The sequence below is a fragment of the Gadus chalcogrammus genome, chromosome 14 (genome assembly GCF_026213295.1).
Source record: "Gadus chalcogrammus isolate NIFS_2021 chromosome 14, NIFS_Gcha_1.0, whole genome shotgun sequence".
NCBI lineage: Eukaryota > Metazoa > Chordata > Actinopteri > Gadiformes > Gadidae > Gadus > Gadus chalcogrammus.
In genome coordinates, this window is record NC_079425.1 from 22552894 (window position 1) to 22580393 (window position 27500).

Below are 27500 nucleotides of genomic sequence, written 5' to 3' on the forward strand. Positions count from 1 at the left end.
TTGTGTGTGTGTGTGTGCATGTGCATGAGTTCGAGTGTGTGTTCTTACCTGTGTGTGTTTATGTATGCGTGTGTGTTTATGTGTGTGTGTGTGTGTGTGTGTGTGTGTGTGTGTGTGTGTGTGTGTGTGTGTGTGTGTGATGGTGTATGATAGTGTGTGTATGAGGGTGTGTGTGTGTGTGCACGGTCATAGGTGTGCGCCCCGTGGGCGTGCGAGCGGGAGAGCAGAAGCATACGGTCCGACTTCAATTGGTTGATGAGCCTTCAGCCCCCAGATGGAGCGCTGAGATTATATTATATTGTAGTACTCGGGCATTACATTGAATTAACATAACCCAACCCCGGGGGGGGGGGGGGGGGGGGGGGGGCAGCCAGTCAATTGTAGGCCGTGTGGAAGGCGGCTTCTGCTCCAGTTACTGACTTTAAAGGTTCAGTTCAGCAGGAGCATCGGAGGCGGAGTGTGGAGGGGGAGCATGGATGAGAGAGAGAGAGAGAGAGAGAGAGAGAGAGAGAGAGAGAGAGAGAGAGAGAGAGAGAGAGAGAGAGAGAGAGAGAGAGAGAGAGAGAGAGAGAGATGGTGAGAAAGAGAGAGAGATGGTGAGAAAGAGAGAGACCAGACCACGTTGCACGGAAGCCACTTACACATCCACTTATCGAAGGTAATTGCTCTCACAAAGATCATCAAGTAGTCCCCCATTACGTCGGAGCGGCCCGCGGACCGGATAACGTTTCACGGCGCGTCGTGTAGCCGCGGTGTGTCCTGCGCGCAGCCAAGCGCTATCTAGTTCGTCTCTTCATTTATTAAAAAGGAAAAGGAAAAGTATGTTGGGGTGTTTGTTGATGTAAAATGGTGCATTTTCAGAGGCAATTGCCTGTGTTCAAGCGGTCGGGAGGTGGTTGATCCGGTTTGTCTCTGCTGACTTTCCTCCAGATGTCTACTGAGAACAGAGTCCGACTCCAGCTCTCTGAACTCTGCAGCACGTTACTGCCAGTATTCTGTGTTTGTGTGTGTGTGTATGTGTGTGTGTGTGTGTGTGTTAAGCTGCTGAGAGTTCAGTTGTGTCTGAACATCTGTCGGTCTGCGTGTGTTCGTCTGCCTATGGTGGACGTGTGTGTTTGTGTTTGTTTGTGTGTGTGTGTGTGTTTGTGTGCGTTGCCAATGCCCACTTTAATGTTTTACTCTTTGTGTGTATGTCTGCAATGTGCCCACATTGGTAACATCTTTGTGGGCATGCATGCCCATACGCCATGCTCCATGTGTGCACTTTAGTTTAGTTTCCATGTGAAGAGTTGGGAGAGAGAGAGTTAAGCTATCTCAGTGTCGCTTCCTGCTTCTCCCTTTCTAACGCAAGCAGATGGACCCAACTGACAGTGACCTGTTTATACAACACTAATCTCATTAAACAGATTGTTGGCAAGGGAAAGTCAAGGGACAAGTAGTTGGATCGGAAGCATTCGGGTTGCCTTTTGTAGTCGGCGCAGAATAGACCAATCACGATTGAGCGTGCTATGGTCGTATCCAGGTCACCGGTCCGTCCGTAGATCCAAAGAAGCAGAAGAAAAGGAACGCATCGGTCAAGATGTCAACTCGGAATCCGTTGGGCACTGTCGTCGACGATTTCGTTTTTCTATTCACGTTTTGGCCATTTGGGAAACGATCCGGTCTGAGACGTCGTCTCTCCAGCCCAGGGGAGAGGAGGTCTTGGCCCGGGTACCTGCTGGCTGACACACCGGGCTGATCCCCCGGAGGCTCCACCGTCCTGCTGCTGGGCTCTGAGGTTCAACTAAGTCTTGGTTTCCTTGACCCTGCGCCTGGTGGCTTTAACTGAAACCGTAACCGCAAGTGTGTGTGTGTGTGTGTGCGTGTGCGTGTGTGTGTGTGTGTGTGTGTGTGTGTGTGTGTGTGTGTGTGTGTGTGTGTGAGTGGGGGTGTGTCTGTGTGCGTGCGTGTATGTGTGACTGTATTTGTGTGTTTGTGTGCGTGTGTGTGTGTGTGTGTGTGGCTGCCTGTATGTGAGTGTGTGTGTGTGTGTGGGGGTGAGTGTGTGGGTGTGTGTTTATGTGTGACTATGTGTGCGTGTGTTTGTGACTGTGCGTGTGTGTGTGTATGAGTGACTGTATTTGTGTGTGTGTGTGTGTGTGTGTGTGTGTGTGTGTGTGTGTGTGTGTGTGTGTGTGTGTGTGTGTGTGTGTGTGTGTGTGTGTGTGTGTGTGTGTGTGTGCAAGCACTCACAACATTACTTAATGAAGTCTTTGATGAATCTCCTGCTTCCCGCTCAGAGCCCCTCCGTGCCAGGGCCAGCACAGAAATGGAGGCTGCTAATTATAGCGTATCTATGTGAATCCATGTGTGTTCCTCAGAGAGAGAGAGAGAGAGAGAGAGAGAGGGAGAGGGATAGGAGAGAGAGAGAGAGGGGGGGGGGTGGGAGAGAGAGAGAGAGAGAGAGAGAGTGTGATAGGAGAGAGAAAGAGGGATAGGAGAGAGAGAGAAAGAGAGAGAGAGGGGGGGGGAGAGAGAGCGGTATCGGAGAGCTAGAAGGATAGGAGAGAGAGAGTGAGAGAGAGAGAGAGAGAGTAAAGGGGGATACAAGACAGATAAAGGGACACACGGCGAAGTGGGAGAAGGCAGGCAGCCTGCATGTTAATAGCTTCATCGTGGCCTCACTTAACCCAATATCCCTCCCTGCAAGATTCACAGAGAATGGAAAGCCATGTGCGTGTGTACGGCACGTGTACATGTATGCCAGAGTGTTTGTGAAGTGCAGGATTTCTAAAGGCAAGGTTGAATAAATATAGACATTTCGTCTAGCAGGTCAGAGCTGTTTTGTTTGCCTGGAACTCGTCTTCCTTCTGTCAGCTTCAGAGGTAGCTGTGAATGAGGCGGAACAACTGTGTGTTTTGATTCTAATGAAGAAAGGGTGAGCTGGTGCTGGTCAGACGATGCAGACAGCCCGCACGTGGACCACACATCAAGGGGTTCAGAGGCTGCAGCAGGGAGCCTCATTAGCCCTGCATTACAGTGATGGAGGTGGGCTGCGAACCCAACCCCATCACTGAGCCAGTGGCGCTGAGCTGTCCTCACCCACAACAAACCCCACATGAGAGAGAGAGAGAGAGAGAGAGAGGGGGAGAGAGAGAGAGAGAGAGAGAGCGAGAGAGAGAGAGAGAGAGAGAGAGAGAGAGAGAGAGAGAGAGAGAGAGAGAGGAGAGGGAGGGTGAGAGAGGGGGAGAGAGAGGGGGAGAGGGAGAGAGAGAGAGAGAGACCGTGTGGGAACTGAAGACTGAAAACATTGCAACGATGCCTTCTGTGTTTCGAGCGATTTGTCGAATTTGTCAAATGTCGGATTCTGCCGTCTCAAATGGCGACTGTGAATCTGAATGAAGAGATTGTGAGCCGTGTCAGTAGAGTGCAATCTGGCCCCGCCCATCTCCATCCAACTGAACTGTGTCACTCAAGTCAACATCTGGGGACGGGCTTATGTCATCGAGTTATTTCCCCTGCTTTGCTTTGGCTGCCATTGTTGCTGCAGCTGCTTCTCTCCAGCTTAACGGGTCCTTTCGCAAACACAGACACACGCACGCATGCACGCGCACACACACACACACACACACACACACACACACACACACACACACACACACACACACACACACACACACACACACACTTGGTGCATTCAGCGAACGGAAAGCCAAAAAGATGAGAAAGTGCTGCAGAGAATCGCTGCTGTTCATCATCATATCCGGAGAGTTTTAATCAATGAGGCAGAGATGGAGTCCCCTACCAGGGTGTGTGAGTGTGTAGGTTGATGCCTGTGTGTGTGTGTGTCTCTGTGTTTGTGTATGTGTGTATGGGTCAACCACACACCCATTCACACATTCACAAACACACACAGACACATATGTGAGCATGTGTATGGGTGCGGGTGTGTGGTTGTGTGTGTGTGTGGGTGGTGTGTTGCTGTGTCTCTGTCTCTGTTTTTGTGTGTATCTGCCTGTGTGTGTGTGTGTGTGTGTGTGTGTGTGTGTGTGTGTGTGTGTGTGTGTGTGTGTGTGTGTGTGTGTGTGTGTGTGTGTGAGTCCCTGTGGACTGAGTCAGGAGGATGACATCGTCACCAGGGACCCGGGGATTACTCCTCCCCCCGCCGGGATGTTGCCAGCACCATGAGCATCCATACACACACACACACACACACACACACACACACACACACACACACACACACACACACACACACACACACACACACACACACACACACACACACACACACACACACACACACACACACACACACATTGATACAAACAGACACTCACACATAGACACAAACAAACATACACATGCATAATACAAATTGACATAAACAGACTCACTCGCACGCATGCACACTTAGCCATAATACACCTTGATAAAAAACGGACTCATGCACACACACACACACACACACACACACACACACACACACACACACACACACACACACACACAGCTCTCTGTTGTGCCGGTTCCGGTGGCGCCACCGGGCCTATGGGCTTGGATTTGCATAAACCTCCTAAATGGAAATAGAATGATCTTCCTTCCCAAGAGGCACAGCATCATTGGAGAAATTAGACACCTCCAAAAAATAATGACATGGAAATTGAATTCCAAACGCAAACTGCATTATTTTGTCATAACTTCTTCACCTGCAGCACGGACCGGCTCTCTGTGTCCTTCCTCTCTCTGTCTACCTGAGACTTGGTCCCTCTCCTCTCCTCAAGGGAGCCACCGGGCTGCGTCGAGTCCGTGTGTTCATTACGGAGCCCCCCGCTGTGAGCAGCATGCCAACACTGCCGTGTCTCCCACGGTCATACGATCAGCCGTCAAAACAACGGCTTTGTGTGTGTTTATCGCCGAGCACGTTCCACAGCTCCAATCTGTGGGCGTTCCTTCTTAGAAGTTCACGCTCCAGAGGGAGACCGCGGGAGATGCCTCGACGGAACGGCAGAATCCCATTTAGGGAGTTAATACCTCATTAGTCTGAGCTCCGCTCGCGGCTACTAGGGATGGGATTGGACCGGGTCTACTGGTCTGTTCGCCAGCCGGGTCTGGTTTGTTGGCTCGAACCAAGCAAGTCCTTTTTAAAACTGTATAGAGGGTCAGAGGCTAATTCACAACAACATACACTCATCAACATATGGATGATAATACGGCCGAAGGCGGATGCGCAGCCATTTGGTAAGCGGAGGAAAGGGAATGTAACCGCTCCAATAAGCCTCTACTCCGCGTCGTGTATCAATAGAAGATAAAAGCTGAAGAATTGTTTTAAGTGTACACGGAACATCTTCAGAGTTCCTCTAGCCGCAGGCTCTCCGCGTCCCCCGCTCCTCAGTTAGAAAAAGCTTCTCACAGCTCTGTTATTTTCTCTCGTTATTTCCTTCCTGTGGCTGTGATGTTGTTCTGGCGTTCTCCGGCTCCAGCCTGCATCTCTCTCTCTCTCTCTCTCTCTCTCTCTCTCTCTCTCTCTCTCTCTCTCTCTCTCTCTCTCTCTCTCTCTCTCTCTCTCTCTCTCTCTCTCTCTCTCTCTTTCTCTCTCTCTCTCTCTCGTGTGTCTCTCGTCCGGCTAACGTAGAAAGTAATGGCCTCGGGGCCGTTGCCGGCTACCGTCGTCACAGACGTGAGCATTAGCAAGACAATTAGGAATACCATTAGTGATACCATTAGCCAAAACTGGTTGCATTCTGATTAGGCTGATTGATTGGATATGAACCTGTGCATTGTGTTCCATTAGCAGGCCGTTACCGCTACAGGATCCTGATTGGTCCGATGTTGACATTGTACTCACGATGTATTAGGCTTACGTTCTCAACAGGATGTGTGTGTGTTTCTGAATGTGTGTGTGAGTAGGCTATTCCTAAGAATATTCCGATATTGTTCCCGCTTTGGTTTACTTCCTCAGCTGTGCTCTATTAGCGCTCCATAACCGGCATTATTATAATTTTTTCAATCAAGGTTAATTTGCATGAATTAAAAACATCAACCGAAGTTATTATGGTGGGGTTATTAAGCGACCGTGTGTAACAGAAGCCTCTCTAAGCGTTTGACGGAGGGACGCTCGTCGCTGTTGTCTGCACCCTAATTGTTTTCGACATCAAAGGAGAAGATTAAGGTGCATCATCACTTGAGACGCCGCGGGATACCGTGAGCGACGTTAAGTCAGCCCTCGGTTTCTCCCAAACGTTTAAAACACTTGTGTGACATTCAAAGCTTAAAACACTCTGTAATCTGGATGTAACTCGAATCGACTGGTTGGCTAATTAAGACATGCGGTTGTGGCGTATTGCTATTGACTATGTATGTACTTTTATTGAATATATGCACTTTACTTGTACAGTGTCCTTGGGTACATTGAAGCCTTTAAAATATATATATATTTGTATTATTATTACTATAGGTGTGTGAGTGTGTGTGCATGTATATATGCAGCAGTATAATATATTCATTTATTTACATTTAATTGACTCTGTTTTAATAATGTAATTTATACAATGTCATATTTTGCATATATAGCCTGAAAAAACATGAAAAAACATGAGTGTGCACACAAACAAACACACACACTCACTAACACACAGACATACACGCAATCACACACACACACACACACACACGAAAACACACACACTCACACACACATCTGTTGGAGGCTTGCTGGCAGCACCTTTACAGAAACACCTGCTGACTGTTGCATTCTGCACGGCTGCTGACCTCGCTCTGCTTGTTTAAGTGACTGTGACCCTGTCTTACTCTGTTTGTGGGTGTGCAGATGTGTGTGCGTGTGTGTGTGTGTGCGTGTGTGTGTGTGTGTGTGTGTGTGTGTGTGTGTGTGTGTTAAGGTCTGTGTGTTCCTCCCTGTTTATGCCTTTACTTTGATGTTTTTAGATTTCAAGGCTTTTGGCAATTCCAATATCAGATAGGTCATCTGGATTTGTGTGTGTGTATTTGTTTGTGTTTGTGTCTTTTTATGTATGTGTGTGTGTGTGCGTGTGCGTGTGCATGTGTGTGCTCCCATCTGTGTCCTTTGCGTTATTGAAGCTGTAGCTTCACAGCAGACCTGTTCAGATACTGCACAGTGCACGTGCACAGACCACTGTGCACGTGCGCCAAGCACGGGGCCTGTTCCACTCAAACATCAAGTGCACTGAACTAAAATGCGCGTACACACACACACACACACACACACACACACACACACACACACACACACACACACACACACACACACACACACACACACACACACACACACACACACACACACACACACACACACACACACCTGCCTATTCCAGCAGAATGACACTGACTGGGAGGGCCAATTCACAATTCTACCATGACCACCGTCATGTTCAAATCCTCTTACATCTACAGAGAAGATAAGGATGGCAAGGGGGGGAGAGAAATACAGACTCAATTCTAAGGCATGCTCGCTCACCGAGGGTGCGGCCGAGGAGAACTGGAGAGGGCTGAGGGGCTGTGGAGCCGTTTGGGTTGAGCTCGGAGACCACCCATATTTATAATCATGTTGGGTTATATTCTATGCACGTGCATAGAATGTGTATAACATTTTTATGAAGATATACAATATATACAGGCACAGGCACACACACACACAAATACACACACGCTTGCACTTACACACTTACACATGCAGGCATGTACACACGCACACACATCCGCACATGGTCACACGCACACACACACACACCCACACTACCATTGAGCTCCGAGCTAGAAGATGGCAATGTAGGGGCTTGTGAAGCACCTCATTGATTTAACTGTGACACCAGAACCCTCTTTCCCGCGTGGAAGGGGATGCATTGTTTGCTTGAGTGTGCTCGACTGCACCACGCTCAGGTACAGTAAATATATTTAGTGTATGTAAATGTTTCTCCCTGAGGATTAGACCAAAGACAGCAGCGGCGGCACGCGGTGGGTTCTTTATCACAGCGGGAGACTTCAGCCCCATAGCTTTTATTCCCAGGATTAGCGCGCTGACAGCCAGTGTGAACGGTGTGGAGTCAGAGCTGCCTTTGATGTGCACGCACTGGTGGACGTGTCGGGATCCATCGGCTGGGTGAATGGCACTTGGGGAACATTGCTTTGAATGAGAGGCCTCCGGATCTCCCCAGGGCTTCCAGATGTGAATCGTGGGCACTCTGAACCAAGTCCAATTCGTGGTTGAGCAGCGTTGTCAATCTGTCTGTTGTTTCTTTTATCGATGATCCAGTGCTACTCAGGTCCTTTAACCTGTGTTTTCTTAGTTCGTTCGTATAAGCTGCGGTACCTCTGCAGTGTCCAACCACATTCCTGGGATCTCTCCTTCCTCCCCGTCGCTCAGTTTCACGGTCTATCCTTTGAGTACGTGCACTACAGGACTTGAATCACTGGAGCTTCGGGAAAAAGAACAGTTATAATTGTGTTCGATTGTATCGCTTTTCTCTTTGAAGGCTCTAGGCTTATAAGAACGTCACACCTCTACTAGCAAAACCTCTTTCTTAAAGTTCTGCGCTTGGTGTTAAAAGTCGTACCGCCGCCCACAAGGTCGGCCGGGATCTCAAACAGATGTCGTTCATGCCGGGTCACTCGTGCAGTCGAAGATGAATTGTTTTTAAAACATTGAACTGCTCGGATGCAGCTGTAGTGTGGCGGTGTGTTTGCATTTGTATTCATGCAAGGATGTGTGCGAGATAAACACAAGCTAAGCTAATGACTCCCTCTGCCCCTGTCCCTCTGTTCAGGAGAGGGCTTTCTGGTAGAACAAGTATTATGGCTTAGTTATGGTTCCACGTCGACGCAACGCAAGGGGGTTTACGGAACCCACTACGTCCTTGCGGACCCTCCATGCGTCCACCGCGAGGGCCAGACGTGCGCCTCCCAACATTTTTAACTTTGCGTCGGGGGCGACCCAGCTGCAAGGGCTGTGATCGGTCTGCGTGGTCATTGCGTTGCATCGACGTGGTACCTTAACTGAGCCTTTACCCATCACTGTAGGTAAGCCCGATTCTGAAGGAGGACGAGATGCGTGTGTCTGCTAACCCGTTGGCTTTCTCTCTTTGTGTGATTGCAGAGCACGACAAGCACCGGATATGCAAGAGCACCGAGTACATGAACCTGCACTTCAAAGTCAAGTGGTTCCACAACGAGTATGTCCGAGACCTGCCGGCATTCAAGACCATCCCGCCCGAGTATTCTCTGTGAGTGTCCGCGCTTTCTTTGTTCAGACACAAGCACACACACACACACACGCACTCATGCACGCACACATGCACGCACACACAAACGCACGCACGCACGCACGCACGCACACACACACACACACACACACACACACACACACACACACACACACACACACACACACACACACACACACACATACAGTGGTCAGACACACACACATACAGCTTACGGCCTAGCACACATACAGTGCGCAGAGACGCACACATACAGTGGACAGACACACGCACATACTGTAGACAGAGACGCACACTTACAGTGGACAGACACACTCACATACAGTGGAGAGACACTCACATATACAGTGCACAAACACCAACACAAATGCAATGGACAGACTTAACACACATACAGTGGACAGACACACACACATAGAGTGGACAGAAAATCGCAAGAATCCAGTGGACAGACACATTCCCGCCCACGTCATTAGGGTGCTGGCAGGATGCGTCTAGCTCCCTAATGAGTCTGCTGTACGTGTTTGTGTGTGGACATGCCTTTGAGCCATGTTGGATTGATCTCATGGCCCCGGTTAGAGTACAGCGCTAACATGACACAGCTTTGAGGCTGTGAACATGTTCACGAGCGCTTCGGTTGAGGATGTGGGTCAGGTGGATACAGCCATGTTGGGTTTTATGTTTCCTTTTTTGGTTGTTGTCTATTGCTGCACACGGACACGCCCACCTACGCTCTCACTCACTCACACCCTCACTCACTCACACCCTCACTCGCTCACACACAGTGAGGCAGTGCAGAAGGCAGACACGCACACGTTTATACGCTTACATAACCGACCGGTTGGCCCCGCCTCCTCTGGCTGTTCCCCGTGCCCCTCCCCCCCCCCCCCCCCACTGCTGTGCGCCGTCTGCTGAGCTGACGCCCTCAGCCCCAGAGCCGGCAGCAGGTCTGGGCGTGGGAGAGAGGTCGGAACTCTCTCGCGGGGACAAATTCTGATGGTACATTAAGCAGGGAATATGGAACGGCCACAGAGAAGCCGTCAGGGCAGCATTCTCATTTAGCTAACAACTGTATCCCCCCCCCCCCCCCCTCACCACCAACTCATCTATCCTGGCATGTGCTCTCGCGTCCTTCCTTGCCGTCTTTCTTCGCTCAGCCACCTCATCCTGATGCTGCAAACACAGCCCACGGCCAGGCGGGCACCACGATGAGATTCCTTCTGCTCTCTCTCTCTCTCTCTCTCTCTCTCTCTGATGAGCTGTTCCCTGTGTGTGCCTGTGTGTGTGTGTGTGTGTGTGTGTGTGTGTGTGTGTGTGTGTGTGTGTGTGTGTGTGTGTGTGTGTGTGTGTGTGTGTGTGTGTGTGTGTGTGTGTGTGTGTGTGCGTGTGTGGAGGTGTGTGCGTGCCACCGTTTCCTTTCGTTGCCGATAAATTACTCATCAAGTCAAACACAGAACAAAGTATCTTAATACCTTAGTGCTTAGTAGGCCCCCTCTATTTAACCCATATCCCTGGAAGCCTGCTCTGGCTTCTAGAGAAGACATCTCATGCGTGCAGCCTTGACCGAAACGGAAAAACAAGCACAAGCAGAAAAAGAGAATTATCCAAGCGATCCTTACAGTATTTCATTCATTCAATGAAACATGGAGGAATTATCCCATTGAAACGGTTGCATCCATTCAGCATCCATCCAAACTCGGCTTCTGTTCTGCAGGTGGTTTGAGCCGTTTGTGATCCAGTGGCTGGACGAGAACGAGGACGCCGCCATGGACTTCCTGAAGGGAGCTCTGGAGCAGGACAAGAAGAACGGAGTGAGTGGTGTTCTCTTTTACCACAGGGGGGGGGGGTGAAGCTTCAGTGACGGATCCATAAGCCTTTGTGTGGATGAAGCCCATCAAGGTGTAGTGCATTAGGAAGAACAAAAAGTTCATCTTAAAGGTGACATACTAGCCACCAGGTGTGAGTGTGATAAGCCATTACAAGCCATTTGGAAAATATGCCTCTTTTGACATCAAAGGTGGGCGTGTCCACCTAGATGTGTTCTAGATGTGTAGGCTGGTAGATCAGTCTACCAGCTAACCCAGTGGACGGTAGCAAACGTTGCTCATCTATCCGTCACACATCAAGGTGGACACGCCGACTTGTGATGTCAGAAGAGGCCGATTTTCAAAACTTAAGTATGAGTGTGTATCATAAGTGCTCTGAAGCGGTAAACAGAAATACAGAGGATACGTCACATTCTGTTCAGCTTTATTATATCGGTGACTGATTGAAAAGCCTGATAGCAATCACCGTCCCGTTTGGGCACGAGCGAAAACCTGACTGTTGGAGACAAGAATCCCAACTTAGAACCAAAGTGGAAGACTACTTTGTCCCCATTACTGTCCGCGTATCTGGTTAGGAAAGAAAAACTGAAAGTAATCCAATCAACGGCAGAGTAGCGTTAGTGCAAGAACACTGCGTTCCAACGGGAAGCGGCTTCGACGTCGGCCTACAGCTCCCAGGGAACAGATTGAGCTTTGTTTAGTGGGTCAGCGTCGAAGAGACCATGAGGCATGGCGTGTACCTCGCTGATGCTATAGCGAACCCCTGTTGACTTCCATGAGCCTAGCTCTTCTTTAGAGACTGCAGGGGAAACAGCATGGGAGGTCGTTACTGTCAGGAAAAAGGAAAGAGAGAGAGAGAGAAAAAATAGATATGCTTCGGTCGATTTGTCAATTTGTGCTTTTATCTCCATTGTTTCCCTGTAGCTCGGCATTCTGAGACAAATCAAAGAATTCCTTCCCTTTTCACTGGCTGTGCTGCGTGTCAGCCCCGGGCAGCCCTCGGTTTATCAGTGAGGACCCACTGAATCCTCACTCGCAGCCAGCATGGCGCTCAGCAAACGTTGCTATGGTGATGCTGGCTCTTCATTGGACGACCCGAGTTAAAAAAGCACAGATCCAGTAAACAGAGCGAAGGTTTAAAAGTTCTGCTTCACACCAACCCCCTTTAATCCCTCTTCCTTGTTTGTGCTCCAAACCACAATCAACCAATGGGAGCAGAGAACCATTGGTGCATGCCCGGGTGCTGTTGACAGCTCAGGTATCTCCTAATGTCATCAGATTCCAGAGATGGCGTCTTGTGAGTCACGTCCTGGCGCTGTAATTGCTGTGCAGACAGAATGCCCTTTTCCCTTTCACCTCCTTGCGGCGTGTACATTTGTTCTCTAACGTCGGCTGGCTTTACCACTGACATTGTTATGACTAAACCGTTTCCATTCCTCCCATCCCCCATTTCTTACATATTTCCCTTTGCCCTTCCTCCTTCACATCGTTCTTTCTTTCGTTACATCCATCCTTCCTTCCTTTTCTTCCTCCATTCCATCCTTCCATCCCTGCTTCCTCACATATTTCCCTCCCTCCCTCCCTCCCCTCCTCCCTCCCTCCCTCCCTCACCTCCTCCTTCCAACCCCTTCCCTCCCTCCCCCTCCCTCCTCCCTCCCTCCCTCCCTCCCCTCCTCCTTCCAACCCCTTCCCTCCCTCCCCCTCCCTCCCCTCCTCCCTCCCTCCCTCCCCTCCTCCTTCCAACCCCTTCCCTCCCTCCTCCCTCCCCTCCCCGGCTGCAGTTCCAGCAGACGTCGGAGCATGCGCTCTTCTCCTGCTCCGTGGTGGACGTCTTCACGCAGCTCAACCAGAGCTTTGAGATCATCAAGAAGCTGGAGTGCCCCAACCCCCAGGCCCTGGCCCACTTCATGTGCCGCTTCGCTAAGGTCAGCCCTCCCAGAGAGAGAGCCGTAGTGTCTCACTAGACACGGTGTCGTACCGCCGTCTGACCACCGGGGACCTGGGCTGGGCGTAGCTTATCGATTACCAAGCCATTAAAGGTGAACTATTATACCACCAGGTGTGAGTGTGATCTGCGATCGCCGCTTGGAAAATCTGGGTCTTCTGACATCACTAGTGGGCGTGTCAACCTAGATGTGTGCTGGATAGATCAGTCTACCGGCCTACCCGGTGGACTGAAGCAAACGTTGCTCATCTATCCCGCACAGATCTAGGTGGACACGCCCACTAGGGATGTCAGAACACTCTGATTTTCAAAAAGGCTTGTAACTGCTAATCACACCCACACTTGGAAGTATAATGTGTCCCCTTTAAGGGGAGGGGTAGTCTAGTGGTGAGAGTGTGGTGGGACAGCTGAGGGGTTAGGGGTTCCAACCCCGATGTCATCCTTGAGCAAGATGCCTATCTCCTACCGGGCTCATGATCTGTAGTTTAAAAAAAAGTCACTTTGGCTTGGATAAAAGACAATAAATGTGTCTGCTAAAACATTATTTAGTATTCAGTAGTTCTTGAGGTTGGAGCTTCACGATTATTCGAAAGATAGTGCTTGCAATAAACCGCGCTTATGCATACCGATCTATCTTTTTTCGTCTTTCCTCCACTGTAGACTATCAACAAGGTCCTTCTGCAATATGCTGCTATTATATCCAAGGATTACCCTTTGCATCTAAGCAAGGAGAATGTGGTAAGTACATGATTCTGTAGCCCCACAATACCGCCACAGAAGAGCCATACATTCAGTGCATGCTTGCCAGAGAGCGAGAGAGAGAGAGAGAGTGAGAATAAATCTCTCTATGGCGTATCCATGGCAACAATATTTAAATGGTCTGGGGAAGAGGGAGTGGGGATTTGGACTAGATGGGAAAGTGAATATGCAGCATTGAGGAGCGACCTGGTTTAGCCAGAGCCTATGCGTCCCACCAATCCGGCCCGCGTTCTCAAACGCCCTTATCAAATTGTCTCTATTAACTGGGAGGCAATTATTCAGCCCGTGGACGTCCGTGGCTGTTGGTGGAAGAAACCCGGGCATCCCTCTGCGCTGGCTGTCCGTTGTCTCATCTGACGGATGGCGGAGCACAGAGACGTCAGAGTTGCCTAATTATCAACGGCAGCGTTGTGTAGTCAACACATGCGCTCGCACACTCAAACACATCCACGCACGCCCGCACGCACGCACGCCCGCACCCAGGCTCCGGTCCTTGTGGAGGAGACAGATGTTTCTTCACAGGATTGACAGTCTCATTACATTTAGTCGAAGGGACAGCGTGGTGCACCCAAAGACATGCAAACACACGCACACACGCACACACCCACACGTGCACACACTGTAGTGCTTGCTCCCATGGCGCACAAACATACACACACACACACAAATCTGCTCGGTAATGCGCAAACCACACATGCACACGCACACAAACTACACACGCATAAAAGGACCGAATAGCATTCATAAGAGATTAAATACATTCCAATGCTTTTTATTATTCAGTGTTCCGTCAACGTCCTGTAATACGAAAGGATTAAAATGTTTGTCATGCTAATGCTTGCACAAAACTACTACTACTACTACTACTACGACTACTTCTACTACTACTACTGCTACTGCTACTACAACTACTTCTACTGTTACTACAACTACTACTACTACTACTAACACTATCACCACTACCAATACCACTAGTACTGCTACAGCTACTCAATATAATAATAATAATACTACTACTAATTGGTATTCATATTGCCACTCCACTGCTGCCGTTAGGGAAAATACTGAATACAATATTAGCATAAATCTCAACCCGTCACAATGCAATGTGTGAAACCTCAAGGAAAGAAATCAATCTTACCATATTACATTTTGGGGAACCGGGATAGATGATGTATACATATTTAATACGTCTCAGTAGTGAACTAAGGAAACAAGTCATTTGTTCTGGGAACGGGTCATCTTTTACGGCTGTTTCCTGCCTTTCAGTCCACCGGTTTTATGGATGATGATGATTGATGTCGCATTGAGACACAGTAGAGTAACAAAGAATGTGGACCATAAAACACATCATTAGTTTTATTTATCTGTTAAATATTGAATATCCGTCAATGGTAATAGTAAATGTTTTCATGAACTTCATGAAACCATTGACTGGGTTAACCTGTCCGTCAAATCCTTGTTGTAGTGACTATGTTCCGTGTGACCTTGCCAATCGGTCCTCTATAATGACCTGATGGTGTTGTCGTCTCCTGCAGGCCTGCATCCTCCTCAACAACATCCAGCAGCTTAGGGTGCAGCTGGAGAAGATGTTTGAGTCCATGGGAGGCAAGCAGGTCTGTGCTCTTCCTGTCTCTCTGTCTGGGTCGCTGTTGCTCTGTCACTGCTGAGTGGGTCAGGTCACGGTTCATAACCCATCCACTCGGAAACCAATAAGTGATGGTTACAAACAAATTAGAAGTAACGTCGACTAACAACTTCAAGAATTTTTTTTTGTGAGCTTTTAGATTTTTTGTGGAGTAGAGTTTAGGCTCACATTTGGAACTTCGGTGAACTGATCATAAATGTCTCCATGTTTTGTGTGATTCAATTAATTCTCCCCAATTACACTCTCACTTCTCTTCCAAATACCAACTCATGGTTCGTTACCGCGTCCCCCTAGTCCGACCGCTCATCTCTGTTCCCCAACCATTAACAAAGAATGTGAATGTTGACTTGGTTCCTGAAGTGTTCTCCTCCCCCTGTTTAACCTATATTTGTGTGTCTTTTTATGTGTCTGTCTTTGTGTGTGTGCATGTGTGTGAGTCAGCTTGTCCGTGGTCTGTCTAATCTCACTTCCTTGGATGGACCCTGCGACGAGCAGCTAGCCAAAAGCAACTCGCAACTCGAGGCAAGCGGCTAGTGCTTAGAGACTAGTGGCTTGCGACTAGCGCCTAGCGGTTAGTGACCCGCTGCTATTGACTAGCGCCTAGCGGTTAGTGACCCGCTGCTATTGACTAGCGCCTAGCGGTTAGTGACCCGCTGCTATCGACTAGCGCCTAGCGGTTAGTGGCTAGCGGCTAGTGGCTAGCGACTAGCGCCTAGCAGTTAGAGACTAGTGGCTTGCGACTAGCGGCTATCTGCTAGCGGCTATCTGCTAGCGGCTATCTGCTAGTGGCTATCTGCTAGCGGCTATCTGCTAGCGACTACTGCCCAGCCACTAACAACTTGCAGCTAGTAGCAAGCAGACTGGTAACCAGCAGCTTCTGACTCGCAACTCAAGGCTAGCGGCTAGTGCTTAGTGACTATTGGCTTGCGACTGGTGGCTTGCAAATAGCGCCTGGCTGCTAGTGACTAGCGGCTAGCGACTAGCGCCTAGCAGCTAGCAACTAGCGGCTATGAGCTAGCGGACTAGGAACCAGCGGCTTTGCAGCTCACAAGCAGCGACTCAAGCCTAGCGACTGCCGCCTAGCGACTCGCACCCAGTGACCAGCGACAGGACCCTCTAACCATGCACGTGTCTCTCCAGTGTTTTAACGTGGTGTTGCCCTGCGTTTTGTCTCCTGTGGTTGTGCTCCCCTTGTCCCCTCCCCTCCTGTGCTCTCTCTCCCTGTCTCCAGGAGGAGGGGGTTGTGTCCTTCTGTAAGGTGTGTGTCGTAAGGGCTCTTGAACATCCCCTCCCCACCCCCCCCCACCAACCCATTCACTGAATTAATCTCAGGGAGATAAAAAATAACAGCAACCCGCTCAACATACCGCACACATGCACAAAGCACGGCCCCCCGGAGTCGCGCCCACCCCCCCCCCACTCCGACTCACCACACCTCACCTCGCTTCACTCCCTCCCCCCCTGCCCGCCTGCGCCCCTAACCCTCCTGATACCCCCCTCTCTGAGCAGCAGCATGACCCACAGAGCATCCAGGGCTGAAGGCCCCGCTCCCATGCACCCCCCCCTCTCTCCCCCAGGTCCGGGGGGCTAAAGGGGCCGAACCCGGCCAAGCTCATATGTATCAATCCGTTCTTGTTCTTTTACCTTCTCCATGGCAAAGTCGGTGCACTGAGATATGCACGCTCATTTTTGCACATGTGTGTGTGTCTACTGGGTTACTGGGTTGAGATGCTCTTTGACGCTTTAGGAACCTGCTATCAAACAGGCTGGAGACTCGAAGCGCTTGACGCAGGTTTTTCTGAGGGGGATTTTTGTTTCAGCTTTTCTAAATGCGTTGGAAAGTCCATTGAGTTGGTCCAGGCTGAGGTTCGGCCTTGCCTCTCAGCAGGTGGACTGCGTTACGGCTTGGTGCCCACTCAAAATATGCCCTTGTCTACTCTGTTTAGTCATAGACGCTGACACCAGAATTTATTACAACCCCCCCCCCCCCCCCCCCCCCCCCTGAGTGAGGTAAATCATTTCCATAATCAATATGCAATGCATCTGAAACTTTATGATTATGCCAGATATTGCAAAACGGCCACTGGATGCAATCTGAAGTGAATCCTGACGCACATAACATTTTATCTATGGTATATTAGTGATTCAAAAATAAAAATAAACAAAAAATGAAAATGTATTAAAAGAAGTGTATTATCTTTGGCGGGTATTTGCAACGGAGGAGCAGGTAGAATCCTCATTTATCTCCCAAAGCAGCGAGGTAATTACCGAGAGCTGTTATCCTTGCGTTAGCAGTATCAGAGATTAACCAAAGCCTGTGGTGATGGAGTCTCCATCAACACATTTTACCATCAAGCCACTTTCACAGAGCGCTCACCCCGGCAGCTAATATTCCCCCTGCACTTTTGTCATGACAGCGGCCCATAAATCTCGTTTTTGTCTTGCACGTGGCTGAGTTGTGTTTTGTGATATTTTTTTGTTTGTTCTGAATAACCAGCCCTTGGTTGAGTGAATGCTGTGGAAAGAGGTGATGCGAGGAGTCCTCGTCCAACCGGGCCTTGCTAACGTGGAAGAACCGGGGACCTCCACGCAGCCTCACACTTCTTATTAGCGCTGAATACATTGACAGGGCTGCCTTTCCCCCCGCAGTAACAGACACATATTCTGTGTTTTGTCTCGCTGACAAACAAATGGCACAACAAGTGACAAAGTTACAACAGCAGAATACAAAGCAGTTAGCGGTATTGAGTGGTTGTTTGTGAGCCCGTACGTCAGTGTACTCTTGGGTAGAAAAATGGTACGGTGCTTTGTAAACGCAGGGGTGCCCGTATTCAATATTTCCCGGAGACATTCCCTTCTGGCGGAGGCATTTTCAGCTGGCATGACGGTAATGATGAAACTCCGAGCCCTTCCAGCAGATGCCTTTTGTGTATCTGACAGGCTAGCAGTCCTCAAATAACCATCCGTCCAACGCCTCCATCGCCATAAGGAGCGTCTATTGTTTGTTTTAATCTCTGAAAAAGAGGCCGGTATCTCGGTGATACTGTCTCCGGGGGCCTCCTCGTAAAGATCCAGCCTTCTGACAAGCCGGGGAGCCCCGTTTGTTTTATGGCTGCCAGTTTGTGGACCAAAACTAGGCTCTAATCACATGTTCAGAGGCCGATGGGCTAATAAAAGAGTGATCCATGTTTCTGCTCCATCACCTCAAACACCCCCTCCCCCCAACACACACACAGACACACACACACACACACACACACACACACACACACACACACACACACACACACACACACACACACACACACACACACACACACACACACACACACACACACACGCGCCTCGATAACGGCACCCTAACCTGCACAGGCAATTTCCTCTGTGTCAAGAAAAAAAAACTGCTAATGATCAATAGCAGTGAAAAGGAAGTGTGTGTGTGTGCATGCCCGCACACATGCTCGCAGGCAAACAGATAGACACACACAAACACACACACACACACATACACACACAAACACACATACACACAGTAAACACAGACTTGCTCGCACCTTATCGTCATCGACAGTTAATGCTGCGTTATAATAGCATCTATAAATGGTACAGTTTAGACACGCCCTTCCCCGCTAAGCCATCCACGCGAGATGAGTGCCTGCATTCAGCGGCAGCTTATCAGGTCTAATGTGATGATCTACCATGCATGCAGCGATGCTGACCCCACCGAGAGCATCCATCTCTGGCCCCGGGCCCCAGCATCTCAGGGTCCATCTCACCGTAGTCATCAATATTTAGACATGTGCACATGGCAAGCACAATTCATAAGCATTCAGACGCTCCGCTGTCTCACACACCACACACAAACAAACAGACACACACGCACACACATGCATGCACGGACGCACACAGACTCTCCATCTCACTCGATGTCTCTCGCTCTCTCTCTCTCTCTCTCGCTCTCTCTCACTCTCTCTCTCTCTCTCGCTCTCTCGCTCTCGCTCTCTCTCTCTCTCTCTCTCGCTCTCTCTCTCTCTCTCTCTCGCTCTCGCTCTCGCTCTCTCTCACTCTCTCTCTTGCAGTCTCTTACACACACACTGACACATGCTCACACACACATTCACACACACATACACACAAACACACATACACACACCTACACACGCTAACAGATGCTCACAGACAGACGCACCACTGCACACGCCTCTGCACGTGAAGCACGTTGAACATGTGAATTACACACACACACACACGCACATGCACACATCATCACACAAACCCATTCTCACGCGTTGTTTACACAGTCCGGCCGGGACGATAGTGGAAGCAGAGTGTCAGAGATACGCCACTCTGATCACCCACACATGGAAGCCACTCACACACAGAGACAGACAGACTGACAGACGGCCCGGCACATGCACACACGGCCAGCTCGGTACACACAGAATAACTCACGCAGCGCCTGGGATTACCTGTGTTGGCCCAGTTGAGTTAATGGGCTGTTAGTGGGACTGACGCACGGCTCTTATGAATATGTGATCAGTTGACTTTGATGTTCGCCGATGGGTTTATCAAGCTAGACGGCTGCAGAGAGTTTCTGGAATCCACCGCCGATCCACCCCAGCTCTGAGGTCATCGCTGGGTGGGGAACAGAAGCGTTAACGTCACCCATCGGAACCATGTGCCCTCTCGATTTAACACCGACCGCATCCATCCAGACGCCTCACACAAACCCGCCTGGGAAATATATCGGTTTTCATCTCTTCTTGAAGGGAAAACGTATATTTCAGATCAACGATGCACTGATTCTGAAAGTGTGTTTTTTCTTAACTGTCAAAATTGAATCAAGAACAACTATAGATCCACCGCCTCTCTGCTTCGAATAAAGTGGCACAAGCTCGCACCATCTGTGTTTTATAACAGCGTAGCCAACGTGCATCGCAGACCCCATAAGCTCTAAACCACACCATGCCATTGAAAAGAAAGGCGCGCATTAAGCGTGATACATCGTGTGGCCGTTCCATCCTAGTGCACTGCATATGCAAATGTCGGCATGAAAAACGTTCATGCCGAAAAACATTCATAATAATGTGAGGAATGGGAGAGACGACGCCTTGATCTGCACCCGAGCCTCACCTTACACATGTGGCAGGTGGATTCTGTCTCTCTCTCTCAGCATCTCTCTCTCTCTCTCTCTCTCTCTCTCTCTCTCTCTCTCTCTCTCTCTCTCTCTCTCTCTCTCTCCCTGCATTCTGCACCATCCCTCTTCCCCCAACCCTCCCTCACCTCAGCCCCAGCGGAGGTTTCCTCCTGAGACAGTGTGCTGCTGCTGCTGCTGTGGTGGGGGTGGGGGTGGCGGTGGCTGTGGTGGTGGTGGCGGTGGTGCTGCAGTGAGACCGGCTGGAGCGCATTCTGACAGCTCTGTCTTCCCTCTCCTCTGACAGCTGGACGCTGAAGCCAGTGAGCTGCTGAAGGAGCTGCAGAACAAACTCAACACGGTTCTGGACGAGCTCAGCGCCGTTTTCGGCTCAAGGTACACAGAAACCCACGCGGCGCTGCATGTATGTGTGTATGCGTGTGTATGTTTGAGTGTGTGTGTATGTGTGTGTGTGTGTGTGTGTGTGTGTGTTAGAGTACACATGCATACGTGTATGTGTGTGCGTGTGTGTGTGTGTTTGTGTACACATGCATACACGTACGTGTGTTTGTGTGTGTGTTTGTGTGTGTGTGTGTGTGTGTGTGTGCATGTGCTTTTGTGAGTGTGTGTGTGTTGTTTGTTTGTTAGTGTAACAATGTACATAAGTGTGTGTATGTGTGTGTTTTTGTGCGTGTGAACATGTGTGATTGTGTATTTTCTCTAATCTCCCTGCATTCTGCATTAAAAGTCGATACCTGTTTGTCAGAGCAGGCCTCCACACTCAGCAGACAGGTGGAGTGGTTTTGTTAGAGTAAAACATAAAACAATGACGGTGGATGCTAGTCTTCGGTATAGCCTCTCCCTCTCAAAATGAAAACACACTCCATTTTCCAGTTCCAGCTTGTTCTCTTGAGCACCGCGGTCTCAAAACAAGCTCCATCTCCTGACAAAAGAGCACTTGAACTGTAATCTAATTCCAACAAGAGAGGCCGCTCCCGTCCTCCCGAAGCATCTGTGTTTTATTCTCCCCGCCGCTCGCCAACTCGCTATCAAATGACTTGTTGTTGTTGGTTTCCGTCGGGCCTCTCTCCCTCTCAGCTTCAGTCCGGTGATCGAGGACTGTGTGAAGCAGATGAACCAGGAGCTGGTCCAGATGAAGGGCCAGGTGAAGGGCAGCAACCCCGCCATGGACGCCGAGTCGGTGCTCAGACCGCTGATGGACCTCCTCGATAAGAAGTGAGCGAGAGCTACAACTGTAGAACTATATCGAACTACAGCTATAAAGAAATACAACTATAATTACATAGAACTTCTACAAAGTAACTTTAAAACTATAACTTTATAGAACTACAACTGCATCACTATATAGAATTAGAAATATATGACTATAACTATATAAATCTGTAGAACTATAACTAAACAACTATATAGAATTATAACTGTACAACTATACAGAACTATAACTATAGAACTATACGGAACCATAACTGTATAGAACCAGAATGATATATAAAACTAGAACTATGTAACGAAAGAACTATATAACTATATATATTGAAATATATAGAACTACAACTATATAACTAGATAGGAATAATCAATTCAGAACTAGAACTATTTAACTATATGGAACTTAAACTATAACATATACAGAGCTATCACTATATAGTAGAACTATATGACTATATACTATATAGAACAATATAACTTTAGAACTATAAATGTGTTTCTAATATTTAAACATTTATTAACAATAATGCTAGTTAGATTGGGAGCATGGATATCCTTTAGTTTGTCGTTTTTGTAGTTTTCACTTAAATCCGTTATGTCTTTTTAATTTCCGCCACTGCCCTGATCTTTCTACTGCCCCCCCCCCCCCCCCCCCCCCCCATGAAGATAACCCGTCTGGGTCCTAAGAAAGGGCAGTCTTATTGCATCTAAATGTTAATGCAAACCACCATCTTGTGATGAGGCGACCTAAGAATATTTGTCTGATAAAAATAATATGGCAAGATATTTCAACGTAATAATAATAACAAGATTGTGTGTCTACACAATCTTGATAACGCTAAAGAAAGACCCAATGGAGAACACTTACATCTAAGGACAGTGTTGAGAACAGATCTCTAGTTATCTACTGCTTTGCTATTATCCCATGGACACGTCTTCAAACAACAACTCAGAATTTTTTTAAGACGAAGGCATTGCAATTTCCTCTATCTCCCTTTATTTTTCTCTCTCTTGCTGTCACCCTCTCTACCTGTATTTCTCTCTCTCTCCCTTTATTTACCTCTCTCTCTCTCTCTCTCTCTCTCTCTCTCTCTCTCTCTCTCTCTCTCTCTCTCTCTCTCTCTCTCTCTCTCTCTCTCTCTCTCTCTCTCTCTCTCTCTCCCTCTCCCTCTCCCTCTTCCTATATACATACTTTCAAAGAGAGAATTGAAATGGCCTTATCCGTCGTTTCCACCTAACCCAGAGTCCTTCATCATCGGAGGACATTCTCTCGTCTGTCTCCCCTATAAAGCGGGGAATCAGCCCGGGCAATCCCAGCAGCAGCAACCTATAAAACCAAGAATCAATCCTGTCCAACCTTAAACTAGTGTGCGTGTATATATTCAGTGGATCCACGAGAGACCGTGTACAGACCCTGTCAGTTTATCACAGAGGCCAGTGGGGTATTACAGGGAATCCATTTAATGAGATGCAAATACTAAATCGTCCCACATATCTACCAGACCCATTCATGAGATTAAAGATCAAGGATCCTGGATTCCTCCCGTGTATTTCTTCATGCCACCCTACGTTTTCTTTCATTTTATTCCTCTATGCCACTCCTTTGTGCCAGAGATACCTCTGGCCAGGAGGGGACATTTGCTGGATGCTATTACCTGACAATTGCTCTGCTTTTCGCCACTTTACAGTTTGATGCTATTTGCCAAGATTTGCGAGAAGACCGTTCTCAAGCGAGTTCTCAAAGAGCTGTGGAAAATTGTTCTGAACACCATCGAGAGAACAATTGTTCTGCCACCCCTCAATGACCAGAGTGTGAGTCTCTATCTCTTTCTTTATCTGTCTCCTTATCTGGCTCTCTCACTCCCTATCTTTCTTTGAGTCTCTCTCTCTGCCTCTCTCTCTTTATCTCTCTTTGGGTGGGTCTCTTTTTATCTCTCTCTCTCTCGCTCTCCTTACCTCCGACTTTATCTCTCTTTATGGTCTCTCTCTCTCTGTCTCTATCGCTCTTTCTCTCTCCCACTATGTTGTTTTATTGCGAGTAGATGCTGATGATGGTGATGATTTAGACCTCATCTCAATCATATTTCTGAAGTAAATAATTAATTAATTAATTAATTAATATATTGATTGATTTCTTCACCAGAGACAATACAGATTCATCCACATCTGTTTAATGGCATATAATAGACAGACTTTGAATACTAATGCTGTTCCTTGGGTTAACTGTGCCACACTATGTACCATATAACATGACATAAAGGTCACATTAAACACAAAAGCCCACATAAAGCCATGAGGACATGTCAGGGGAACACTAAGCAAGGAGATGAGGCGCATATAGAGCATATATTTAGAGCAACAGATTGCATGGTTCACACGTTTACAAGCATTTCGAAATAGATATAGCACCCACTCTGCACACACACACAAAAAGACACGTACACACTTACACACACGCATGTTGCAAGTATTATCAACACTATCTTTATTTATTTTTCTGAATGCTCGCAGTTCCTTTAATTACTATATCTTAACCCTAACCCTAAAAAGGAACAGTTTAAACAGGCAAATATTCACTTTATCCAATGTTTTTTCCTGCGTACTTTGAACATGTCATTAACTCCTTACTGCATTGATCTATTGATACACTGTGAGCTCTGATCTAAACCACGTTTCCCTCCTCCGTCCACTCTCTCCCAACAGCAAGGGGCTCAGATGATCTTCAACGCTGCCAAGGACTTGGGACAGCTGTCTAAACTGAAGGTACCTCCCAGAGAGGCACCGAAAACGGCCTGCCCACGCGCCTAGCACGAGCCCTTCCCCAATCCCTCGCGCACCAAAACGCTCCCGCTGGTTCCAAACAGAGCGCTAATAGCTCCGCTCTAGCTCTCCTCTCGTGGCGCGCGACGTGCCACCGCGGTGCACCGCGCATGCATTTAGTTGATCTCCGAGTCACCTCAGAACAAGGGATATGTTCAAAGAAGAAGCACCGACACACAGGGGCCACAGGGGGCGCGGTGAGACCAATATCAGCGGAGTCAAACTCGGTTGATGTGGTATCTTCTTGCCGAATCTGATTGAGCTCATTGACCTGAAGGACTACAAATCCCCCATCACATGTTTGTCTATTGATGCTTTATGTCTTATATGTATTTATATGTACTCCTTTCCTTAAATGAGCTTCCCAGGGATGCAAAACTAATTTCAGCCCAAACTGACAAATAATGTAGTGTATCGTATCGGTATTGGTAGGACAAATAAACCTTCCAAATAAACATCTAATTAAACACGTGTGAACTGGATGACGACCCATGGTTCATTGGTCGATGATCTAAAGGCTATCAATATGGCAATATTATATATAATTTTGTACACACGCAATCTTGCTACCTCTAACTAAATACACAATGGAGAACACTGACATCTGAGGGCAGTGCTGAGATCAGATCTCTCGTTTTCTACTGCTTTGCTATTATCCCATGGAGCCGTCTTCAAACAGCAACTGATGATGATGATCATCATGCCCTGCATGGCGCTGTCACCCACGTGGTTCCGTGGCATCTGCATGACCCCGTCCCTACAGTGTTTACACGGTATTTAGGGTTTAGTCGGCTCAGTGTGTGCAACATTCCCGGGATGTAAACAGATGCGCTGTACCATCCCCCAGATCTCCCGTTGACGTGTTGTGTGCATGCCAGTCATATTCCACCGCAATCCCAACGCTGGCCCTACACAGAGCGACCCAAAGCTAAGCGAAATGCTACGCGGGTCCAGCGTGGATCCTAATTGGTCCCATGGCCTGTGGGAGTTTTTCCCGCCGTGTAGTGGAGCAGTGAAGCAGTGAAACGGATCATCAAAAAGGTTCTTGATGGCCTATTACTAACCAGCCTCGTGGTGGAAGGCAGAGAGGGCTGTGCTGAGGCACAAAAGGGATAGTGCTTGTGTGTGTGTGTGTGTGTGTGTGTGTGTGTGTGTGTGTGTGTGTGTGTGTGTGTGTGTGTGTGTGTGTGTGTGTGTGTGTGTCTGTGTGACTGTGTGTGTGTGTTATGGGAATGTACAGCAGAGATCTTTTGATCTTTCTTTTTCAATCTTGGATTTCTAGATAGGGAATTTATGTGGTTGGCTAGACGCAAGTGAATAGACGTCAGATTTCTTGTTTTTCCTTTTCTATTGAATTCATTAGCGTGTGATCAAGGACTTGTGTCCTTAACCTGTCATCGCTTTTTCATCGTCCCTCGCAAAAATGCAGCAAGACGATGATATTCATGGTCAAAACGACCACATGTTTAACTCTAATGAACCCTGCCATTTGCTTATTGTCGCCCCCCCCCCAGGAGCATGTGACGAGGGAGGAGGCCAGAAGCCTGACTCCACGGCAGTGTGCAGCCATGGATCTGGTGCTGCCCACCATCAAGGTGAGACTTCCCTGCTCCCGGCTGCACTGATTTCCTTCACTTCGCGTCTGGCTTCGGTGAACAGGCACAACGTGGAGTACTCAAGATCACCAGCGAGAGACGGGGTTTGAGCTGTAGATCTCCTTGTGCATCTGAAAACATCCTCCCATCCCACGTTTGATTCGGAGTGCTTGCTGGACCGCCAGGCGCTTTTGCCGCACCTTGTTCGGAATACGCAATGGCGTGTGATCCTTGCATGTTGTTGTGGTTACTTGTGTGCTTCTGGAAAATGAGGTAGATACCCGACTACCAGAACAAAATTTGACCTACAGATGTAAAGTATCGGCAGCATCTTCAAAATACTCTGACCCTCCCCTCTGTGCTTGGACTCAATCAGCTGCCCAACTTTGTTATATAATCAATATGAAAAGCTGGCCGGAGCTTTCTTCAAGCTTTAAGTGGTGTACAGCTGCCTGGTTGAATTCAGCTCGGCTGTCTCCCTGGTGCGCAGTGTGCATCTGGGACAGCTTCAAGGTAATTCCTGGCAGTGCCGGATCCATGTAGGTGAGAGCTGCAGATGATGCTTTGGAGGAGGCATTCAGATTACGCTGCACTGTGAGTTCTTGCGGTCACCTGGGGCTTGCAGTGTGTGTGTGTGTGTGTGTGTGTGTGTGTGTGTGTGTGTGTGTGTGTGTGTGTGTGTGTGTGTGTGTGTGTGTGTGTGTGTGTGTGTGTGTGTGTGTGTGTGTGTGGTTGCCGTGTGTGGTTTGATTGGAGAAGAATTGATTATGGAGACCGTACTCAGGTTTAGATCAATCTCACACCTGACATTCTCTTCGTCTGCATTCTAATGAGACTCCCAAATGAATGCTGTTTGGTAATATCTCACCCGATGGGGGGGGACGGGGGGCTGGAAGTCGAGCCGCAGGGTTAATTTAATACTGTGTCTCTTAATGAAAAGAGGAGATTTAACGGTACAGGTTGAGTTAGTACTTATTTAAACTGATAACAAAATATATTTTTGCAGGAGCAGGAACTCCCTAAGAAAACTCTGTATTTTCTTTTAATGATGGCTTAAGAGATTTATAAATCGCTCTGTTGAAAGCTGAATAAGGCACTGCACCCACATGAAAATTTAACATGAACCTCTGCACTTAAATGCAAAGGCTTGGGATGGTAAAAAGCGAGAGAGAGATAGGATTCAGTCCCTTCGAATGCTACTCTATGCTTTGTGATCATCTATTCTTCTTCCCTTTTCTTGAGATTGGATTTGTGTGGGAGAATCGTTTATGTTTTCATCGCTCCAGCTTATTACAGCTCTGTTA

The 27500-nt window shown here is 48.4% G+C and overlaps 1 protein-coding gene across 1 annotated transcript in view; it reads left to right on the forward strand.

The window, feature by feature from the left end:
- LOC130403934 (protein unc-13 homolog C) overlaps nt 1-27500 on the forward strand; it is a 109308-nt gene that overhangs the window by 71363 nt on the left and 10445 nt on the right. The window contains exons 20-29 of the mRNA XM_056608482.1: nt 9113-9239; nt 10954-11050; nt 12847-12990; nt 13671-13748; nt 15308-15385; nt 20859-20947; nt 21650-21787; nt 23470-23593; nt 24485-24544; nt 26116-26196. Of these exons, the coding sequence (XP_056464457.1) occupies nt 9113-9239; nt 10954-11050; nt 12847-12990; nt 13671-13748; nt 15308-15385; nt 20859-20947; nt 21650-21787; nt 23470-23593; nt 24485-24544; nt 26116-26196 (1016 nt within the window). The remainder of the gene's footprint in view (nt 1-9112; nt 9240-10953; nt 11051-12846; nt 12991-13670; nt 13749-15307; nt 15386-20858; nt 20948-21649; nt 21788-23469; nt 23594-24484; nt 24545-26115; nt 26197-27500) is intronic.